Genomic DNA, 22,249 nt, shown 5'->3' on the forward strand with positions numbered 1-22,249 from the left:
ATCTGCCCCAAGTACAGAGCAGAAAAACCTTAGTTTCTGATGGTCATGGAGCTGTGATACCTGCCCTGGATCTACCACCTAACACCATTCTTCTTACGTACTTGTTGTTGTTATCTGGTGGCATGTGTGTGTGGGGTGGGGTAAATAAAGTAGTTCTCAATTAAGCCATTGTTACTTTGAGTCTCTGTTCCTAGTACTTGAAGGTAACTCCTTACTGATAGCAGCTGTCTTGAGCGGTTTCACAGGTGCCTTCTCTTCTAGCTAGCCAAGATGTCTTCATCCTCTGGGGCATAGGAAAATCCCAGGAATGCACTTGAGGCCCCAGAACTGCTGGCCATTGTGTCTGGAGTACAGCCAATAGACTTTGACACAGCTTCCTGGGTGAACTCTGGGTCAAAGTGTTTCAAGTCAGCAGGTCCTGCCTGTGAATATAAGCCAACGATGAGAAGGGGACACCGGGAGTCACAGCTGTCCTATTTAAGGATGGTAGACCTCCCCTCTGAGAACCTTCGAAACACCATACTTAACTATACTCATGTATTTACATTAGTCATTTCATTCCACATGGTCCACTAACCTACCCGTCCCTCTAACACCCTGCCACTTTGCCTGCACCACATCAGCCTTTGGGCAAGTCAGTCACTCAACAGAAACTTACTGAATGCCTACCAGCCACTGTTCATGTACAAAACGCAGTGAGCCCCTGGTTTCGTGGAACTTACATTATGCAGAGAAACAATGGCTTACATACTTTGGACACAATCTCTAGAAAAAGACGTAATGTTTGATAAAGTAGAAGGCCAATGGGAAAGAGGGGCATCCTCAATGAGATGGAGTGTCTCAGTAGTCACCATGATGGGTTCAAACATATCAAACATCATGAAGAGGACATGAGATGGGGCAACGCTTGGTTCTGTTTCACATAAGATGTCACGAGTCAGAGCTAATGCAATGACAACTGACAACAGGAAGACTGATAATATGCATGTGAAGAAATAGATAAATACATAATTTAGGGTGTGAGAGGGTCCCGTGAAACAAAAATAGGGTGATACGGTCGAGAAGGATTCCTGGTGTGTGGCACTATAGGATAAGCACTGGACCATTAGATAGGTTTGAACCACAAGATCGGCGGTTCAAACTTACCAGATGCTCCTTGGAAACCTTATATAGGGTCACTATGAGTTAGAACCGACTCAATGGCACTTAACAGCCACAGCCACAGTATGGTAGAGAGTGACTGAAGTTGTTTTCTCCGTTTGGGGAAGACCTTTTTGGAAGACAACAAAAATGACCACAAATTCTTCATCTCCCCTCAAATCAGCCCTTGTGACTTGCTTAGGCCAAAGGACATTACCAAACGAAACAAAAGCAGAGTTGAAAAGGCTCGCACATTGGGGTTTGCCCTATCTTGCTGCACTTGAAACCCTGATGTTAGTGAGCAGGTGAGCAAGAAGGGGCTACAGGTCTGCTTTAGCAAGACCGTTTTGAGCTGTGGAACCAAACAGCTTCTCAAAAAGCTCGTGAGTCACACTGGTCCCAGTTCAAGGCTTAGAGCTCCAAAACCTAACTATGAGTCTTGTCTCTGGCCCTTGTTAGATTTGTGACCCTAGAAAAGGCAGGTGTTTTCTGTGTTTTAAGGAGCTCTGGTAGGATAGGGGTTACGAATCAGGCTGCGAACCTTAAGGTAAACATTTCAAAACTACCAGCTGTTCCACAAGAGAAAGATGAGGGTTTCTGCTCCCGTAAAGAGTTATAGCCTGTACAGGGTCTCTACTGACTCCAGGGTACATCACCATTCTGTGTTTTACAAATGAAGAAACTAATGCTAAAGAAATTTATTAAAGGTCACTCAGAGTAGGTGGAGGAACCAGGAATTTACTCCCAGTATAGTGGCGCTGTATGATAAGAACTGTACTGGTAACTACAAGATCAGCGGTTCAAACCTACCAGCTGTTCCTTGGAGACTCTGTATAGGGTCACTATGAGTTGGAACTGACTCAAAGGCACTTAACAACATCAGCATGGTGGTGCTATAGGGTAATCACTGGACTGCTAACCTCAAAGTTCAAACCTACCAGCCGCTCTGTATGGGAACGATGGGGCTGTGTGCTCCCTTAAAGATTTACAGCCTCGGAACCCCTGTACAAGGTGGTTATGAGTCAGAATCTACTCGATGGCAATTGGTTTGGTTTTGGGTTTATGCCTCAATCTAGGAGCCCTTGTGGCACTGTGAACTAAGCATTGGGCTGCTAACCACTAGGTTAGCAGATTGAACCCACCAGCCACTCCATCCGAGAACAATTTAAAACCTCAGAAACCCTAGAGAGAAGTTCTAGATGAGTTGGCATCGACTGAAGGCAGTGGGTTTTTATTTTAGTTTATGGCTTCTCTAAAATCCAGGCACTGAATTTGATTCCTTCTCTATCCAGTATTTTGTGTATCGCTCTCTCTCAGGGTGTGTGTTCAATGTTATCTTCTCTTTTTAATTAATTGAAAAAAAATCTTTTATTCATATCCTCACTTTTTAAAATCTCAAGATAAAGAGACTTTCCAGATACCTGGATTAAGTGTATCTTATCTAACAACAGGAACATATTGAGGACATGTTCAGGAACAGGTAATTCATCAAAGAACTAATGCAAATAGCTGATGAACTCCGCTAGTGTTTAATGGGATGCGTTGGCAGAAGGGGGCTTGCCAGTGCCCTCTGCAGGTGGCTGAGAGAACTTCAAATGTCTACCTCAATGGGACTCCTTTTACTTGTGCCCCCATTGATAATCAATGTTTAAAAAATAATCACCTTCACCATCCAAGTGATCAATAATTCCCTTAAAAAAAAGATGAGCAAGTCAGGGGGCAGGAAAAATAGATGAATAGAAGTGAAATAGCCAGAATAGAAATAATGAGAATGTGCACTTGCTGTGAAGGATGTAACCAGCATCACTGAAGGCTTTGTGTAAGGATTGTTGAATTGGACCCTAATCTGTTGTGTAAACCTTCACTGAAAGCACAATGAAATATTCTTTAAAATAGCAACCTTCACCAGAAATCAAAGGTATGTAAATTACAAAAGTATGAGAGGCCATTGTTTACTTATCAAATTTGTAAAGTAGAGAACAAGAAACACTGGCCCATGCTGCAGAAGGCGAGGTAGGAGGACTCCACAGCAGACCCTGCTGGTGGGAAGTCCATTACACAGTGTGGGCAGCCGTATGAACTGAGAACCTTCAAAGTCCACATTCTTTGCCCTAGTAGGTTTCCTTTGGAGCGCTTAAGGAAATAGTCAGAATTCTGGGAAAATATGCATGTCCATCACCACATTATGACAGAGAAAAATGGTCACAGCCTGAAGTCCGTCATGAGGAACATGACTGAGTAAATGATGTTACCAAAATAGGACTGAAATACACAGCCAACAACAGTTATATTTATAAAGTATTATGTTGTGGTTAAGTGCCATCGAATCAGTTCTGACATAACAATCCTGTATATGGTTTGCGAGGAGAGATTGAATTGCCGACCTTGAAGTTCAAACTAATATGAAGTATTGTAAGACATGGGAAAATAGCAATCGTTTTTAGCAAAAAGAAATAAATAAAAGGAAGACAGATACAGACAAAGATCTACAAAGTATGACCTGTTGTTGTTGTTGTTAAGTGCTGTGGAGTCAGTTCTGACCCATAGCGACCCTGTGTAGGATTTCCTAGGAGCAGCTGGTGAGCTTGAACCACTGACCTTGCAGTTCAAACAAACTTTGCAATCCAGCGCATTAACCAGAGCACCACACCAGGATTCCTAACTATGTGAAAAACATGAAGAAAAGAGACTAGAAGGAAATATGTAACAGTGTTTCCCTCAGAGAGTAAAGCACTAGCATTTTCCCCAAGCTGTTTTAAACTTCTCTGTACTTTACACACTTTTTACAATAACTATGTAATTTTTCTTATCAGGAAAAACAGTTAAAAATAGAAAAAGATAAAAATACAGGACCTGGCTGGGTCTGGATGTGCTACGTGGCACCCAATAAATGTTAGGTGACACAGAGCACTTTAAAGCGGTCACATGCTCCGTAAAAGGGATTATCAGTGTGCAAGGTAAAGGGGCCCCGTATAGGGTAGCTCCACACACAGAGCTGACCCGGCAGCTGAGCCTGGCTTCCTGATCCAGCTCTGCCTCTAACTTACTTGGACAATGCATATAGACTCTTGGACCCTGTCTGTACATAGAGGGTCAGCCCAGATACCCTCCACACTCCCAACAGCCCTGGGAATGCAAGCTCCAGATGACAAGGGCTCTTACCACGTTTGGGTTGAAGGGTGGAGTCAGCCTCTTGTGGTACAAGTCATCCCAGTTTATGGGACTGAAGAATACATGGTTCTTTATCTCAAGCTGCAGGAAGAAGGGGCAGATCAGAAATAGCTCTCACATCAATGCCCCACCCTACCGCCAGACCCCATAGATCCCCAAATCACCCACGAGCAGCCCTAAAACCTTTACTGGGAAAAAGTCTGTTTTCTGAGAACAGGAGAACATTTCTCAGCCAGGTGAGTTTCCTGCACCATCATTTAGAACCCAAACCTCTCCCATACCATTTGCTCTTTCCCCAGCTCTTTACTGAGCACCCACTTTGGGCTATGGAGCCCTGATGGTACCATGGTTAAGAAGTCAGCTGCTAACCAGAGAGTCAGCGGGAACCCAGCAGCCACTCCATGGGAGAAAGACGTAGTAGCCTGCTCCCAGAAAGAAAACAGCCTTGGAAACCCTAGGGCGCAATTCTGTTCTGTTCTGTTCTGTAGAGTCGCCTCAGTGAGTCGGAACAGACCGCAGTGAGACTCTAGGAAGGGACTGTGTTTTAGGCTTCGGAAGTATGTCAGTGAACAAGCTAGTAGAATCTGCTCTCCATGGGGGTAGGGGATGAGTGGGCAGATGTCCTAAATGCTGTTAAACCTCACATAACAAAACACTTTAAAAACACTGACCATGTGCCAGGCACTGGTCTAAGTACTTTACAATGTATTAATTCACTTGATCTTCAAAACAACTAAACGAGATAAGTATTGTTGTTACAGATGGGGAAACAGAGGATCACAAAGAGGAATTAGCAATTTGCCTAAGGTCCCGCAACGAGGGAGTAGTGGCCCAGGGACCTAAACCACCAAAGTTGGGCCTCACTCTCCAGGCATCTTAACTACTGTGCTAGGAAAAAAGAAACTGCTAAGCAGAAAAGTGATTGTCTTTTTCTAAATCCAAATGATCTTTTTTTGGGTAAAGAACATAAAACTATTTTTCAAGGAGCTTCTTTAAAAATATCATGAGCTTGTTAAGGGAACAGACTATGAATTATTTATCTCTGTATTCGGAGAGCCTGGGAGTAAGAGCTAGATTAAAAACAAAAAACAACTGAAAAAACAGGGAATAGAAGCAAATACCGTTGAATGATGATGCACAGAGGAGATTGTAATCATTGCAATGAAACCATGTTATAAAACCGATGTTCTCCCATGTAAACTATCACTCAATAAAAACTTTAAAAACAACAACAAAAGTAACAATGCAAAAAAAAAAAAAAGTCATGCGGAGTCACTCTGTACAGAAGCCAGAGGAATCTTCTTAAAACTGCAGCTAGGTCATGCTACTTGACTGTTCAAAACACCCTATAACCTACCACTCCCTTCCTCGTTGCCACCACAGGATGCTTGTACATCCCTGGTGTCTGGGATGCCTTCTCCCAGCTTTCCCCACCAGCGCTCCTTCTCCTCCTTTAAACCCTCAGAGGGGACCTTGCTTCCTGATTATACCAGTGTCTCTTAGCCCCCTCCCACTCTTGTCTGTCTTAGCTCATTCTTCCTTTCCTTCCTGACGCTTGTCACACTTTGTAATAATTGTATATAATGTCTGTCTGTTTTCTGTTCATCCCATAAAGACACGTTGCAGCCTATGGAATTCCTAGCACTTAGGCAGGCACATAGGAGCTGCTCAGTAAATACTGGCTGAAAGAAAGAACTGACTGAGAGAAGAAAGTAGTCAGTGAGTCACATGTGTGTTAACTTGACTATAGGCTGGCAGCTCCACAAGGGACAGTGCTCCCCTGACAGGTCACCTACAAAGTCGGCTTTGGAGCCCAGTCTCTGCCTCTGGTCCTTGTGGAGAAGGCCTTGCAGGAGGTCACAGGCAGCCACCGTCCGGCCCATGGGGATCTTCAGTGGCTGGTGCAGAATGTTCTCATACATCTGCGACACGTCCTGGCTGTAGAAAGGCGGCTGGTGCAAGAGAAGAGAGGCTAGGGGACCATCCATACAAACAAGGACACAGGATTCAGAGAGTCTTGGAGCAAACCTGGGGTCTTGGGTAACCTGGGGTCTCAGGCTGACCCATGTCTGGGGCACTGACTCACAGAGCAGACTAGAGAGAGACAGTCCTCAGGCTTTGGCACAGCCAAGATGGATCTCTCATCAGTGTCAGATGTGTAGCTCCCAGGAGCATGTACTGTCCCACCAGTCTTACAAGGGGGTTCCAAAAAGTTAGTGGGAAAATTCCATTATCTTTTCATTCCACTTTTCCACAAACTTTTTGAAGCCCCTTCATCTGTGATCTCCAGCTGAGACACTGCACTTTGTAAAGTTTACACCAGCACCTTTATCGACCCACCCCCAGTCTCACAACTGCCCTCGGAGATAGACTGTAATTTTCACATGAGAAAGTAGACTGAGGCTCTGAGGGGTTCAGTCAGGCAGCCAGCCCCTTGTCCCGGACTCATTTCTCTCTCCTGATGCTTAGCCTCCCACTCCTGGGCCAGCTTCTTTCTCCTTCTCCTCACTCTGCAGAGCCATTTCCTTCAAGCTAGGTAGCTGAAGGACTCCTGGTGTGGTGCTGTAGGATCAGCACTGGACTACTAACCACAAGGTGGGCAGTTTAAATGGTCAAGCTGCTCCTTGGAAACCCAATACAGGGTTTCTATGAGTCAGAACCAATTCTATAGCACTTAACGACATGAGTCGGACTCAACTCGATGGCTGTAGGTTTGGTTTTGGTTTTATGCATTTTCCCAAAGGCTGCTTTGAGGCATCAAAGGAGTAATACTTTAGATGGTAAACTGTAAGCATTATTGAAAATAAAAATAGAACCTTATATTCACTTTGGCATCATCTTTTTGAGCCTGACATGGAGCCTCATTTTGGTTCCCTGAGCCAGCCGCTCGAGGGAGAAACTCACCCCCAGAACCAGATGGCTCTATCTCACTCACCAGGCCATGTAGCATCTCATAGAGGACTGCCCCCAAGCACCACCAGTCCACCGCCCGATCATAAGGCTCCTTCCGAAGCATTTCAGGAGCCAAGTACTGTAGGGGACAAACACACTTATTTGAAACACAACCCCCCCTCCAGCCTCAATTTCCCCATCTGTAACAAGGTCCAAGGAGCTGAAGACATTCTGTGTGTGACATTCACATGTGTGATCACTCAGCGATCGTTTACTAAGGCCTGCATGTTGGGCACTGCACAAAAGTACTGGAAATGGGATGAACTCCTGGCTGTGACCCATTCATCAAGCGGTGAGCTTAGTGTAGGACTATATCAGGTGACTTTATTTTTGCTCAAAGGGCACTTTTTCTAATTAGCCTACCCAGAGAAGGTGACTTTAAATTCTGTACAGAAGTATGCACCAGACTATCTGTGCCCTGGGAGCACCCATAGTGCAGTAGGGAGACTGAAGTGTCTGCAGCACTTTTGTGGGAAATCTTCGTGATGGATGGAGAGGAGTCAAGAGGGAGCAGGTGACACTTGTGTTCACACTGACACTGTGAGCTCTGGGGACAGGAGAGGACCTGAGGCAGAGCTGGGGACAGGACTAGTCACCATGCAGGCTGATGGCTCTGCCACTGAGGAGTGGTGTCCCAGCCACAGGCAGAGCCATCCTGAGACTGTGCGGGTCAGACCTGAGACATCCTTGGTGTGTGGTCCCAGGCCAGGCGGCGTGTTTTACCTCCCAGGGCCTTGGTTTCCCCAGCCATAGAGTAGAGCTGCACAATCCCTCCATGGAGGCTCTTTTAAAGCCATGTTCTTGTGTGTCGGTCGGCAAACCTTGGGAGCAACTTTGGTTCCTGGCACCCCAGCAGTGGTGAAGTCATGGGGGAGACAAGGTTGCAGATGCCCCACTGCCTGCCCCCTGGCAGTGTCTTAGGAGGGATGGCTGGACTGGCAGGTTCTGTGGAGCCAGTGGTCTCCATATGGAAACAGACACTGAGTCCTGCACACAGCAGTCCCCTGTCCAGCAGCTAGCCTGGAACCAAACTGAGGCGGCTCTGTTTGATCCCAGACTCAGTTTTTCAAGCGTACTCAGGGAAACAGATCATCTAAAGTCCTGCCCTGTGTCAGGTTGGGAGGACCATCTCAGTTCCACAGCCTCAGCACCTCTGATCTCCCTGATGTCTGCCCAAGCCCTAGGAACCCCTCTGGGTGCAAGGTCCAAGGTCCAGCGTTGGTAGAAATTTAAGGAAAGGTTTTAACCCTAGGTTGCAGGGAGGCCTGGAAGACCAGGCTAAGAATTACTGTTGAGATCCACACATATTAACCTTCAGGGAGATGAGCCAGTTTTTTGTCCTTGCAGACTTTGGTCTTAACTCTCAGGCCAGGCCTTCACATTGCATAGGGATTTCACCCCTATAGAACAGTGCTGTCCAACACAGCAGCTACAAGCCATAGGTGGCCAGCCCAAATTGAGATGCAAGTGTAAAAACAAATTTGATTTCTAAAACTTGTTGTTGTTAGGTGCCATCAAGTTGGTACCGACTCATAGTGACCCTATGCACAACAGAATGAAACACTGCCCAGTTCTGGGCCAACCTCACAATTGTTGCCACGCTTGAGCCCACTGATGCTGCCTCTTTGCCAGTCCATCTCGCTGGGGGGTTTTCTCTTTTTCTCTGACCGTTCACCTTACCAAGCATGATATCCTTCTCCAGTGACTGGTCCCTCCTGACAATACGTCTGAAGTATCAGAGATGAAGTTTGGCCATCCTGGCCTCCAAGGAGCACTTTGACTACACTTTTTTCAACACAGATCTGTTTGTTCTTTTGGCAGCCCATGGTACTTTCAGTATTCTCCTCCAACACTATAACTCAAATGCATCAGTTCTTCTACGGTCTTCCTTATTCACTGTCCAACTTTTGCATACATATGAGGTTACTGAAAATATCATGGCTTGGGTCAGGCACACCTTAGTCCTCAAGCTGACATCTTTGCTCTTCAACACTTTAAAAAGATCTTGTGCAGCAGATTTGCCTAATGCAATACGTCATTTGACTTCTTGACTACTGCTTCCATGAGTGTTGATGGTTGATCCAAGAAAACTTAAGTCTTTGACAATTTCAATCTTTTTCTCCATTGATAAGAATGTTTTTTTTATTGATCCAGTGGTGAGGATTTTTGTTTTCTTTACATTGATATGTAATCCATACTGAAGGCTGTGCTCTTTGATCATCATCAGTAAATATTTTACATCGCTGTCACTTTCAGCAAGCAAGTTGTATCATCCACATATCGCAAGTTGTTAATGAGTCTTCCTCCAATCCTGATGCCATGTTTTTCTTCATATAACCCATCTTCTCGGATTATTTGCTCAGCATACAGGTTGAATAAGTATGGTGAAAGAATACAACCCTGTAGCACAACTTTCCTAATTTTAAACCATTCAGTGTTCCCATGTTCTGTTTGAACAACTGCCTCTTGATCCATCTACAGGTTCCTCACGAGCACAAATAAGTGTTCCGGAATATTCACACTTCACAATGTTGTCCATAGCTTGTCATGATACACACAATCGAAAGCCTTTGCATAATCAATAAAACACGGGTAAACATCTTTCTGATATTCTCTGCTTTCAGCCAAGATCTCTCGGACGACAGCAATGATATCCCTCATTCCACAGCCTCTTCTGACCAGCTTCAACCTCTGAAAGTTCTTTGTCAATGTATGCCTATAGCCATCTCTGTATTACCTTTAGTAAAACTTTACTCACATGGGATATTCAAGATATTGTCTGATGATCTCCACATTACATTGGGTCACCTCTCTTTGGAATGGGCACAAATGCAGATCTCTTCCAATCAGTTGGCCACATAGCTGTCTTCCAAATTTCTTGGCATAGATGAGTGAGTGCCTCCAGTGCCGCAACACTTTGTTGAAAAATTTCAATTCATATTCCATCAATTCCCAGTGCTTTATTCTTTGCCAGTTCTTTTAATGCACCTTGGACTTCTTCTTTCAGTATCATTAGCTCTTGATCATATGCTACCTCTTGAAATGGTTGAACATTGACCGTTTCCTTTTGGTACAGTGACTCTGTGTATTCCTTCTATCTTCTTTTGATGCTTTCTGCATCATTCAATAATTTGCCCAGAGAATCCTTCAATAATGAAAGTCAAGGCTTGCATTTTTTCTTCAGTTCCCTCAACTTGAGAAATGCTGAGCGTGTTCTTCCCTTTTGTTTTTCTAACTTGAGATTTTTTGCACATTTTGTTATAATATTTGACTTTGTCTTCTCAAGCTGACCTTTAAATTTTTCTGTTCAGTTCTTGTACCTCCTCATTTCTTCCATTTGTTTTAGCATCTCTATGCTGAAGAGCAAGCTTCAGTGTCTCTTATGACATCCATTTTGATCTTTTTCTTCTTTCTTGTCTTCTTAATGACTTTTGCTTCCTTCCTGTATGATGTTCTTGATGTTGTCCCACAACTCTTTTGGCCTTTGGTCTTTAGTGTCTAATATATCAAATCTGTTCTTCAGATGATCTCTAAATTCACTACCAGAGCTCCTTGGTCTTCCCTGTAGGTGCATGGATATTATCCTATCACAGAGAGCGTTGTACCTCATGATTGATCTGGATATGTTCTTTTTGACAATGAATGTAACACCATTCCTCTTCAATTTATAATTCCCAGCATAGTAAACATGTGGTTGTCAGATTCAAAATGGCCAGTACCAGTCCATTTCAGCTCACTAATGCCTAAGATAAGGAGCTCTGGTAGTGTAGTGGTTACGGATCGGGTTGCAAACCGCAAGGTCAGCAGTTCAAAACTACCAGCTGTTCTGCGGGAGAAAGATGAGGCTTTCTGCTCCCGTAAAGATTTACAGCCTCGGAAACCTTGTATGGGTCACTATGAGTCAGAACCGACTCCACGGCACATAACAACAACAACAACAACAATGCCTAAGATATCGATGTTTATGGGTTCCATTTCATTTTTGACAACTTCCAATTTTCCCAAATTCATACTTCGTACATTCCATGTTCTGATTTTCAGTGGATGTTTACAGCTGTTTCTCTTCATTTTGGTTGTGCCCCCATCAGCAAATGAAGGTCCTGTGGGCTTTTCTCCCACAGGCTTTACTCCATTCGTGTCATCACGGTCAACTCTACTTTGAGGAGTTGCATTTTGAGTGCCTTCCAACCTGAGGGGCTCTTTTTCTGGCACTATATCGGACAGTGTTTCTCTGCTATTCATATGGTTTTCAGTGACTAAATATTCGGAAGTAGTTCATCACTTCTTCTTCCTAGTCTGTCTTCGTCTGGAAGCTCATCTGAAACCTGTCCACCATGGGTCACCCTGCTGTGGCATAGCTTCCAGGATCATAGCAACACACAAGCCACCACAGTACAACAAACTGACAGATGAGTGTTTCTAACTAACTTTGCTTCTAACTAAGACTTATTTAGAAACAAACAATGCAAATGATCTTAATAATTTTATACTGACTATATGTTGAAATGGTAATATGTTGGAGATATTGGGCTAAACACATTACACTGTGAATTCATTACAGAGTTAATTTCACTTGTTTTTTTATTATTATTATTTTTTTTACCCCCCACGTTTTCAGTGTGGCTGCTACAACATTTAAACTTGCCCAAATGGTTTGCAAAAGGAACCCTGGTAGGATAGTGGTGGGTTACCTGTTGAGCTGCTAACCTCAAGTTCAGCAGTTCAAATCTACCAGCCGCTCTACAGAAGAATGATGAGGGTTTCTGCTCCAGTAAAGATTTACTGCCTTGGAAACCCTATACAGGGTTGCCACTATGAGTCAAAACTGACTCTGAGTCGGAATTGATTCAATGAAATACAACCAGGAGCACCACCATGTGGTTTGCATTTCGATTTCTAGTGGCCAGCATTGCTGCAGAGCATCCAGCCATCCCAAGAGCCAGTATCCCCTGCTCCTGGGAAGTACTTGAGTGGAAGAAAGGAGTCTTTCAGCCATAATCTGTCAGTTTTAAAAAGGAGTTGTACCTGATCTCTCCTAGGAAACCCCTGCTTACCTCAGGCGTGCCACAGAACGTGCATGTGGTCTCCTCAGGCTCCACACCTTCCTTGCAGAGGCCGAAATCCGTCAGTACCACGTGTCCCTGAGGACAAAGGAGGAGCTGAAGGGTGGTCCTTTGCCAAGGGTATGACCAGGCCTAACTGTCAAGCCTAGATGCTGTTCCCCGAAGCCGAGGCTGTGGGGCCGGATGCCCCAGGCAGAGACCCAGAATCAGATTCCAGAAGGACCAGGGTGGACAGCCCAGTGTCTGGCGCTAGCTCATCACAGATGCAGACCCACCGCCATGACACTGACAGCTCTAGACAGTGTTGCTAATGGAGCCTGATGACAGTGACCGCCTTGACAGAGGACTGGGGACTTAGCACCTCAACGAGAAGGGGCTGATGGAGGGCCCAGGCCCCCTCTTTGGGGCTGACATGCCTATCCTCCCCCTACTGTTGGGAATTGCCCTCAGCGACATGAGCTGTCTCATGCAACACCATCCAGTCCCATCCAATAACTGGTCAGTGCAGGAGCACAAAGGCCCAGTCTCCCTGCCTCAGTCTGGGGCAATTCTAAAGAGCATCCCTGCTCCAGGCTCTCCCAACCCCTGAGGACCACTGAGCCACATCTGCAGCCACAATGCAGGGGGTTGCTACCTCTGCCCGGTCCCACTGTCCTCACCACCATCCTCTTGAACGCATCTCCCAACAGGCCTGCACCCAATTCTCCACCTCAGAGTCTGTCTTCAGGGAAGCCAGTCTAAGACATAGAGGAACTAAAGCATTTGCTACCCTCCTAAGGAGCTCTGGTAGTGCAGTGGTTACAAATCGGGCTGCGAACCTTAAGGTCAGCAGTTCAAAACTACCAGCTGCTCCGCGGGAGAAAGATGAGGCTTTCTGCTCCCGTAAAGATTTACAGCCTTGGAAACCCTGTACAGGGTCACTATGAGTCGGAACCGACTCCACGGCTCATAACAACAAACAACCCTCCTCCTGGCTCTGTCCCTGCCCCACACAGACCTCTTCACATACACTGACACATACATAAACATATATTTAGTCTCATGTATCCTCTACCCATGCAGGCATGTACAGTGTGTATACATACATACTCAGGACACACTGTACACACGTGTAGTCTTGCCGACACATATACCAACCTGGCAGTCCAAGAGAATGTTCTCAGGTTTCAGATCCCTACAAAAAAGAAGAGACAAGAAAGAGCCTAGCGGTGTCTCTGTCACTTAATGCATGCAGTGGAGGACCTAGGGCCCTGGCAGGAGGGCCAGGCATGGACGCCCAAAGACAGCAGGCACTTGGGTCTGGGAAGAGGAGCCCCCAAGGCTACCCCAGCTGTGGACCCTCCTTGTCTCCTGACAAGGGATTAAGTTCATCACCAGGGTTTCATTGGGATTTAGGGCTCCACAGAACCCCTGGCTGTTGGGGGAAAAAGGCCTGAGCCAGGCTCAGAGCTACACACAGACTTTACCTGTAAATGATGTTGAGCGAGTGCAGGTGACCGATGGCGCTGGCCACCTCTGCAGCGTAGAAACGGGCCCGTGGCTCCAGGAACCGGCGCTCTCGTTGCAGATGGAAGAAGAGCTGGGTAGGGGGTAAGAATATGTGAGAGGTTTTCCTGGGGTGCTCCAAACACCTAGTGTGCAGGGTGGGGGGCTGACCAAGTTGCCCATTTTCTGAACTCCAGTGTATTCATACCAAAGCATTGCATGCTGGTTCCCAGCCCACAGAGCAGTGTAGAAGTCCAAAGTGTCAGCAGGAAGAAAGATTGAACAGAGTTTACTGAACACCTACTGTGTTCCAGGCTCCAAGCCAGGCCCTGTCGCACACAAGTATTTAATCTCATTTAATTGCCACAACAACCTCAAAGTATCAACTGTTAGGACAGGAAACTGGAGGGGTCAGAGTAGTTAAGTGACTTGCCCAAGATCACTTAGCTCATAACTGGCAGCGCTGGAATTTGGACCTGGGAGGCTCAAAGATGTGATTTTCCTCCAGTCCGGGCAATAAAACGATGACGACTGTCAAATTGAGGCCTGGTCACATCTGCTCACAGGCCAGTCACTTTGGTCTACTTTATTGACATGGATGGGCCTGCACCCTCATTAGGGGATCTTAAGGGCACAAAAGAACAAAAAATTCCCTCTTGGCATTAGCCTGAAAGGCATGAGGTTACCCGGGTAAAGTCTGGAGTCACTAAATTTTGTCATCTTGCCCAAAGAGACTGAGCAAAGTCCAGGAGGGAATGTGGCTTGTCCTAACTATGCTACTGGGTCACCCTGTGTCTACCACGGTGACCTACCATGGTAGGTTCACTACCACCCTTGTGACCTATGCTGTAAAAATGGGGTACTGGAAAACTCAACTACATAACTCCTCTTAGCATTGACCTTTCCCAGGTTCATCCAAGTGAGTCTGTGGGAAGGCACGAAAGTACTATGGTGGAAGCCAGACAGATCTGCGACCTGCATTCAAATCCTGGCTCTGCCAGATACCAACACTTCCCTGAGCCTGTTTCATCCTCTGCAAAATGGGTCTATGATAAAGATGAGGTGAGATCATTCCAGCCCAGGGAGCCTCCCTCTGGGCCCACCCACCTCTCCCCCGTTGACATAGTCCAGCACAAAGTAGAGCTTCTCGGGCGTCTGGAAGGAGTAGCGCAGGCCCACAAGGAAGGGATGTCGTACATTCTTCAGAAGAACGCTGCGTTCTGCCATGATGTGGCTCTGCTGTGGGGTCAGACAGACAGGAAGGGGTCCATGTCACAACCCACCATAGCCCCTTGTATCCTGTATAGCCCATATGATCTTGCTACTGGGGTTGCCCTGCCTTAGACCATGCCATGCCCCTTCTCAAGCACCCTCTATGGCTCCCTATTGCCCTCCAAGCTCAAGCTCCCTGCCTGGTATTTCAGTGCTCAGCATGGTCAACCTTCATCCTCAGCCAATCTAGGTGGACACAGCTCCAGGCCTTAGATCAGAAACTCCTGCTCCCAAGCTGATAGCAAAGTTATGTACATAACATAATGTAATCTTTCAAATAAGTCAGGCATTATGCATTCCCCAGATTTATACCTTTGCTTTTGCTATTTCTCCAGCCTAGATGAACCCATCTTCCTCCCAGTCCACTGGAATCATTCCTTCAAGGCCAGCTGCAAAGCTGCTTCTCTTGGGAAGATCTCCTCTCCCTCCCAAAATATCCTGGTTAACATGAACCACTTTCCCCCTTTCCTGAGTCGGCTGGTTGCTAAAGGAATTCAAGTCAGCTGAAACATCTAGAAAGTCCGGGTCTGAAAGAACCTCGGAGGGTATAGAGTGTATACCAGCATTGCACAGATCAGGAGTCTGGCACCTAGTAAGGGTTGGAAATTTGCCCATCATGGCATTCTGTGTTGCCCAGGGAACGGCAGAAGACCAGGATTGGGTTTTCCTGAAGGGCCTCTGGGGGAGGTTTCCTGAGCATCACCTGGCCCCTGGCTGTGACCACCTTTGCACCCAGCCCCATGGATCCCTCTTTAGAGTTGGAGCCCATGTTTCGAGCTCACCCTAGATCAAAGGCTGAGGGGCAGGAGGGGAGATCTGGTACCTCTTTCTTCTTTAAGATGAACTTTTTTTGTAGCACCTTCACTGCATAGAATGTTCCATCAGACTTGCGCTTGGCCAACAGGACCTGAACAGAACAATTGGGAGGCCCTGTGGGTGATGGGGACCAATCACCTGACCCTCTGAAGGCAGCACGGGATTCCACCCCAGCCCAGGTTCCGGTATTCTGCAGGATTGTGCAACACCCACCCCACCCCTTGGCCCATGCAAGTGACAGGCAGTGATGGAGAGGCTGGAGAAGGGAGACCCGGACTCCTACCTTCACCCCTGTCACTCACCTTTCCATAGTTCCCTTTGCCAATGACTTTGAGGAAGTCGAAGTCAGTGGGTCGGGCACTGGGTGAAGAGGGAAGAACATGGGTCAGCACTTGTGAGCTCAGAAAAGCTGGTGTCTGAACCTTAGCATCTTTTAACAGTGAAGCTGGGATACAGAGTTCTAGGAAACAAAACCTCTGTGCTGCTGAAGAATGTCCTTTTCTCACAGATAAGAGAGGGCTTGTAGACTCATGTCAGCCCCTGAGGAGTTCACTAAGCTCAAACTAGATGAAGCAAAGATAAAACCAGACACATTGCATAGAAGATATCTGGTGCAAGAGTCTCTGAGGAGAGCCTGGAGGGTAGGGAGTTGCTAACAATGCTAACATTTGGAGGACATTCCAGGTAGATTGGGGAAACAGTGGAAGATAAATCCTGGGAAAGAATCCTGGACCTAGATGGCTAGCCCAGTAACCTTGGATTTTATCCACAAAGCAAGGGGAGTCAGGTAGGACAGCTGTTTGAGAGAACTCACTTTGGGTTGGCTGACGGCCCCAGGTTGATGTTCCCATTGGCCCTCAACGGCTAAAGATATTTGAAGAAAGAGATGATTAAGATCAGCAGGTTCCTCCTTCTTACCCCCTCCCTCTTGTCTGTCCCAGGTTCTCATTCCCTTCTCCAACATCTCTACTAGGCAAGCTTTACCTTCCTCAAGTCCTCCTTCCCTCCTTCCTTCCATTCATCTCCACACTTACCCACCCTTCTACCCACACATCCATCCAACAAGCACCCAGCCATCCACTCACCCATTCACCATCTCAACTGCTTCTCACAGCAGATGAGTCTTGGAAAGCTACTGGTTATTGAGCTCATTTGAAAGATAGAGACCAGATGTCCTTACAACCAATCCCATGATTCTTCCACCCCATCTACTTCTGGAAGTCCTTGTGCAAATCTTGTCTCTGTTTCTCTTGCAAATGGCTCAGTGACCCGCCATCCCCCAGCTTTGTTCTGGGGTGGCCTGCAGGGTTGGCCAGTGCCTCCAGGAGTTCACCAGCCTCGAGAGGAGGTGCACCTCATAACATGGGTGGGAGAACCAGAAGCACTTACCAGTGGACTGGGGGTCCCAGCCGGGCTAGAGTCCATTTTGCACCAGTGAACGGGGAGGCTCTGTGGGCACAGGGAGGAGCAGGCATGAGAGCTGGAACCCATCTAGGACTTTGGGTGCTCCTGCTGCTCTTCACTCCCTACCTACTGGGGTCCTCTCCACTGCTCCCCACCCCCATGCACCTGCTAGAACCTGAGCATCTCCCACCCGAGGCCAGCAACCCCTTCATGGAGCAAGAAATGAGGACCCCTGGGCACAACCTTTCTCATCATACTTTAGAGGGGATGGAGGGAGGACAGCTGGGATGACCCCACCGACAGGTGGCCAGGACTGGAAGACCCTTGTAGAACACTCCCAGCTCCACCCCCACAACCTCACAGATGGGAAGCCTAAGGAGAGAACATGCCTGGGGTTACACAGCTGTGAGGGGCAGCATGAGCCTCCCGTACCCCCCATGGTACATATCCGCATGACGGAGACCTGCAGACAGCCCCAGGCTGGGCTCTTTGCTGACCATCATCCCCCTGCCTCATGGACCGACTTCCAGCCAGCACCCCAGGAATGACAGCTGCCCTGGGGACCTTGAGTTGGGCCATGGAGAGACCCCAGGCTGGCCAGTGTCTGAGATCCAACACTATCCATGTGAGCAGTTGGTCTTTGCAGTCAGGAGCCCCTAGCGTCACTGCCATGCAGGGTGGAGAGGTCTGGGTGTCCAGGTCCTGGCTCCAGGTGCTCAGAGCCTTAAAGCCCTACCTCTGCTTGGAAAGTCCAGACCAGAAATTGAGAGCCCAGCTGCTCATGTGGCTGCAGGGCACTGTGTACCCCAAGACCACAGTCTTGGGGTACTATGGGGATCATCTCCAGTTCCCTCCATTAGGGCTCACCTCCCCACTGTGGGCCTGGCTTCTCTGGGCAGAGGCTGCACATCTTTACAAAGGGGTCCTGATGATTCCACCCAGTGCTCTTCTTGGGAGCTGAGAAAGTGACCACAGGAGAAAGGAGGCAATCCCCCAGCCCTGTAAGCCCTCTAGGAGGGAACTTTAGGAATGCCAAGTAGGGAGACAGTGGGTCTGTGTGTCTGAAGACAGCCCACAGCCAACTGTACACCCTCCTGGGCTGACCCTGATGCCCTTCTGCCAGGCCCCGCTCTCCCTAGCCCCACATACCTGTGAAGCCCAAGGAGAGGCCGTGGACTGAACCGGCAGCTGGAGCCGGAGGATGGGCAGTGGATAAGAGAGCTGCTCTCTGTTCTCCCAACAAGGGCTGATGTGTCTGTGTCTGGCCAATAGCCCTGGCCCAGCACAGAGCTCAGAACACTTTATAACAGCAGCAGCAGCAGCGCAGCCAGCGGGCTAGTCAAGGCTACAGGGGGCCCAGCAGAGCTGAAGATGGGGCCCACCGGAGACCTCTGTTCCCTCAGGGACTCCCCCTGGGAATGCAGCGAAGAGGGTCTCTCCAGGATCCAGTGCAACTTCCCCAGGGCAGCCCTACGAGAGCCAAGGGCTAGAGACCCTCAGAGTTTGTTAGGGTATGTGTGAGCATGTGGGTCAGAGTGTCAGGGCTGGGGAATAAGTAACATGTGTAAGGGGTTCATGCATAGATGTGCTTCAGTATGTCTATCAGCCTGGAGTGTCAGTGCGTCTGTCTGCAGTGTGAGCCAAGTGTGAGTCTGTGTGCAGATGACTGTCTACCACAGCTTAGCTGTGTGTCAGGGTGCCCATGTTGGCACCTTTACATCGGTGCATCCATGCACTCTTAGTGTGTGTAGATGCTGTGTGGGGTTGCTGAGTATTGGGATGGGGTTCAGTGTTTCTGTGGAGTGCACATCAATGTGTCAATTGTATCTTTTTGTATATATCAATATCCTATGTAAATGTGTTTGTGTTGGATGCCTACAACTATGGGAGTCTAGTAAGAGATGTATCTAACAGTGAAATCACATGTATATATGTAGACCATTGTGTGTCTGTGTGCATACTGGTAAGTATCAGTGCATTTTGTGTGTGAGAGAGAGAAGGCAGCCTTCTCAGACCCTGCGTGGACCATCCAACGTCTCAGAGAACTCACCCATGGTAGCTGAGATCCATCAACCTTCCAAGAGCCTGCAGATGTTTTAAGAAGAAACTGAAGGCCCGTGTCTGGCTCAGGCCAGCTAGCCCTGGTTTCTGACTGCTGAGCACCTAGCCCATTGGACCTTCCCTTGCTGGTCCCTCAAGGGCTCTGGTCTGGTTGAGTGAAAGCAATCTTGCTGAGTAAGGGGAAGGACACACAGACCTGGCCTGACCTGGCTCACGAAGACCTTGCTGCAGGTGCGGTAGTTAGGGTTTTACTGGGTCGTTTCCTCTTCTCCAGCTCATGAGTTGCACTGGAGAATGAAGGCGTTGATGGATCCAGCTCAGCTCTACCCTCCTGGGGCTTTCTTTGTGGTTGGCACACCCCACAGGTGAGGGGCCCACGAGGTTCAAGTGAGTGTGTGGGGAGGGGGCTGATCAGAGAGAGAACTGAGTCTGGAGTCTCAGAAATGTAGGGGTTTGAAGAGTGCTGGCCAAAGAAATCCTGAGTGAACAATATCAGCTGTCCATCTTTAAACACACTAGCAGTGTTGAACCAATACACAGATCGGCAGGATGTCATGTTGACAAAACACAAACCCAGAACAGGACATTTCTTCTCATTTCAATAACAAGACCCTGATGAGGCCTTCCTACAGCAGCACTGTCTATAACAGGAAGATAATAGGGATAATAATAATTTAATCTCTAACCACGGGGCACCTTGGAATATCCATGGGCTGCAATGGCTCCTTCCTGGGCCTCACATTCCTCTCCAGAGACTGTGCAGTTCCTCTGTTCTCCTGAAAGTTCTAGAACGAGTTGTCTGGACTCATTGTCTTTACTCCCTCTTCTCCATTTTTCTCTTGAACCCATTCCAACCAGGCTTTGATCCCCAAGCCAGTGATCTCCATGTGCCAAATCCAGTGATGACTGATGACTTCTTAGTCCTCATCCTACTCGATTTCTCTGAAGGATTTGACATAGTCACTTTTCCAACTTGACTTCAGGACCTCTTGGCTTTCCTTCTACCTCTTCCGTCTCAGACACCTGTGTTGAGTCTTCCTTCCTTCAACACTGGCTGCTCCCAAGCTCACTCCTTGGTTCTTCCTCTATTACACTTGGTCCCTAGGTGGACTCAACCAGTTTAATGGCTTTAAACAACAGGTGTGGCTCTGAGGGTTAATGCACAGGACTGCAAAGTCAGTTTGAACTGCAAGGTTGGTGGTTCAAGCTCCTTGGAAACCCTCTACAGGGTCGCTATGGGTCAGAACTAACTCGACGGCACTTAACAGCAACAACAACAGATTCAAAGGAGTCCTAGGATAAGCACTCGACTTCAAAGTCAGTTGGAACCACAAGGTCGGTGATTCAACTCACCAGACACTCCTCGGAAACCCTATACAGGGTTGCTATGAGCAGCAACCGACTCCACAGCACTTAATAACAACATATTCAACATGGACTCCTGGTGTGGCATTATAGGATCAGCACTGGGCAGCAAACCACAAGGTTGGCAGTTCAAACCCACCAGCTGTTTCATGAAAACCCTAAATAGGATCTCTATGAGTCGCAACCAACTCGACAGCACTTAACAACTAAACAACATATTCAACAATATTCTCTAGTTTAATCTCTGCCAAAATTCTGGACTCATACATCTAATTACCTCCTTAACAATTCACCGGTTGTAGTCTACAAGCATCTCAACCTTAACATGGCTACACAGGAATCTTGATTCACTTTCCTCCTATTCTGCCCCAGCCTGACCCATCCTCCGTCTTCCCAGTCTCAGTAAATGGCACTACCATCTACTTAAAATTTCAAGTCCAGCAACCGGAGACTCAAACTAGAAACCTTGCTTCTCTCTTCTCCTCACCTCCACTCCCGTGTGGCAATAAATCCCCAAATCACTGCTGCTCTTCAGCCCTGCTGTAGCCTCCCAGCTCAAGCCATCACCATCAACTATATACACGATTGCAATGTTTCCCTAATGTGGTAAGTTGAAGAATGTCCCCATCTATACTCTAACCCCTAGACCTGTGAATGCACTCTTGGTGTGGCACTGTAGGGTCAGCACTGGACTGCAAACCACAAGGCCAGCAGTTCAAACCCACCAGCTGCTCCTCGGAAACCCTATGCAAGGTCACTATGATTCAGAATCGACTCAACAGCACTTAACAATAATAACAACAGACCTGTGAATGTTGCCTTATGTATTTAATAAGGAGTTTGCAGATGTAATTAAATATCTGGAGATGGGGAGATTATCCTAGATTATTAGAGTGGACCTTAAATATCATCACAGATATCCTTATAAAAGAGAGACAGAGGGAGAACAGTCGCAAAAGAGGGGAAGGCAATATGACCAAGGAGGTAAAGTTGGAGTGATGTGGTCATAAGCCAAGGAATGTGGGCAGCCACCGGAAGACGGAAGAGGCAAAGAACAGACCCTGCCTCAGAGACTCTAGAAGACGCACAACGCTGCTGATACCTTCATTTCCGTCCAGTGAAACTGATTCCAGACTTCCAGCTTCCAAAAGTGAGAATAGTTATTTCTCTGTTAGTAAATTTATTGCTTTAGGCCACCAAGTTTGTGGTCATTTGTTACAGCAGCTACAAGAAACTCATACATTGCTGTGTCCCTCATGCTACCTTTCCCCACTACAATCTTTCCACTAAAAGCCAGAGGGAGACTTTCTCAATGTAAACCTTCCATGCCGCTTCACTGCTCCAAACACCCCAGGGCTCCTTATCACACCCAGAATAGAATCTGGTCTTCACCACTGTCTGTTGTTGTTCAGTGCTATTGAGTTGATTCTGACCCACAGTGACCCTGTATAAGATTTCCAAGGAGCAGCTGGTGAGCCTGAACCGCCGACCTTGCAGTTCAAACAACTTTGCTGTCTGAT

At 47.3% G+C, this 22,249-nt stretch overlaps 1 protein-coding gene across 2 annotated transcripts in view; it reads right to left on the reverse strand.

Annotated features, from left to right (window-relative positions):
• Positions 1-257: 257 nt before the first annotated feature.
• Positions 258-22,249, reverse strand: part of SGK2 (serum/glucocorticoid regulated kinase 2) — a 27,663-nt gene continuing 5,671 nt past the window's right edge. The window contains exons 2-13 of one of the 2 annotated variants that reach the window (XM_006839286.1): positions 17,289-17,348; positions 16,714-16,763; positions 16,202-16,259; positions 15,907-15,990; positions 14,919-15,050; positions 13,793-13,905; positions 13,464-13,500; positions 12,318-12,404; positions 7,247-7,342; positions 6,108-6,263; positions 4,303-4,392; positions 258-422 (exon numbers count right to left, since the gene is read on the reverse strand). In XM_006839286.1, coding sequence (XP_006839349.1) covers positions 258-422; positions 4,303-4,392; positions 6,108-6,263; positions 7,247-7,342; positions 12,318-12,404; positions 13,464-13,500; positions 13,793-13,905; positions 14,919-15,050; positions 15,907-15,990; positions 16,202-16,259; positions 16,714-16,763; positions 17,289-17,324 — 1,104 coding nt within the window. In that variant the 5' untranslated portion in view covers positions 17,325-17,348. Of the gene's footprint in view, positions 423-4,302; positions 4,393-6,107; positions 6,264-7,246; positions 7,343-12,317; positions 12,405-13,463; positions 13,501-13,792; positions 13,906-14,918; positions 15,051-15,906; positions 15,991-16,201; positions 16,260-16,713; positions 16,764-17,288; positions 17,374-22,249 lie in introns of those variants that run through there. The other variant, XM_006839287.1, reaches the window with a different exon arrangement.

This window comes from Chrysochloris asiatica, unplaced genomic scaffold, assembly GCF_000296735.1.
Source record: "Chrysochloris asiatica unplaced genomic scaffold, ChrAsi1.0 scaffold00023, whole genome shotgun sequence".
NCBI classification, from domain to species: domain Eukaryota; kingdom Metazoa; phylum Chordata; class Mammalia; order Afrosoricida; family Chrysochloridae; genus Chrysochloris; species Chrysochloris asiatica.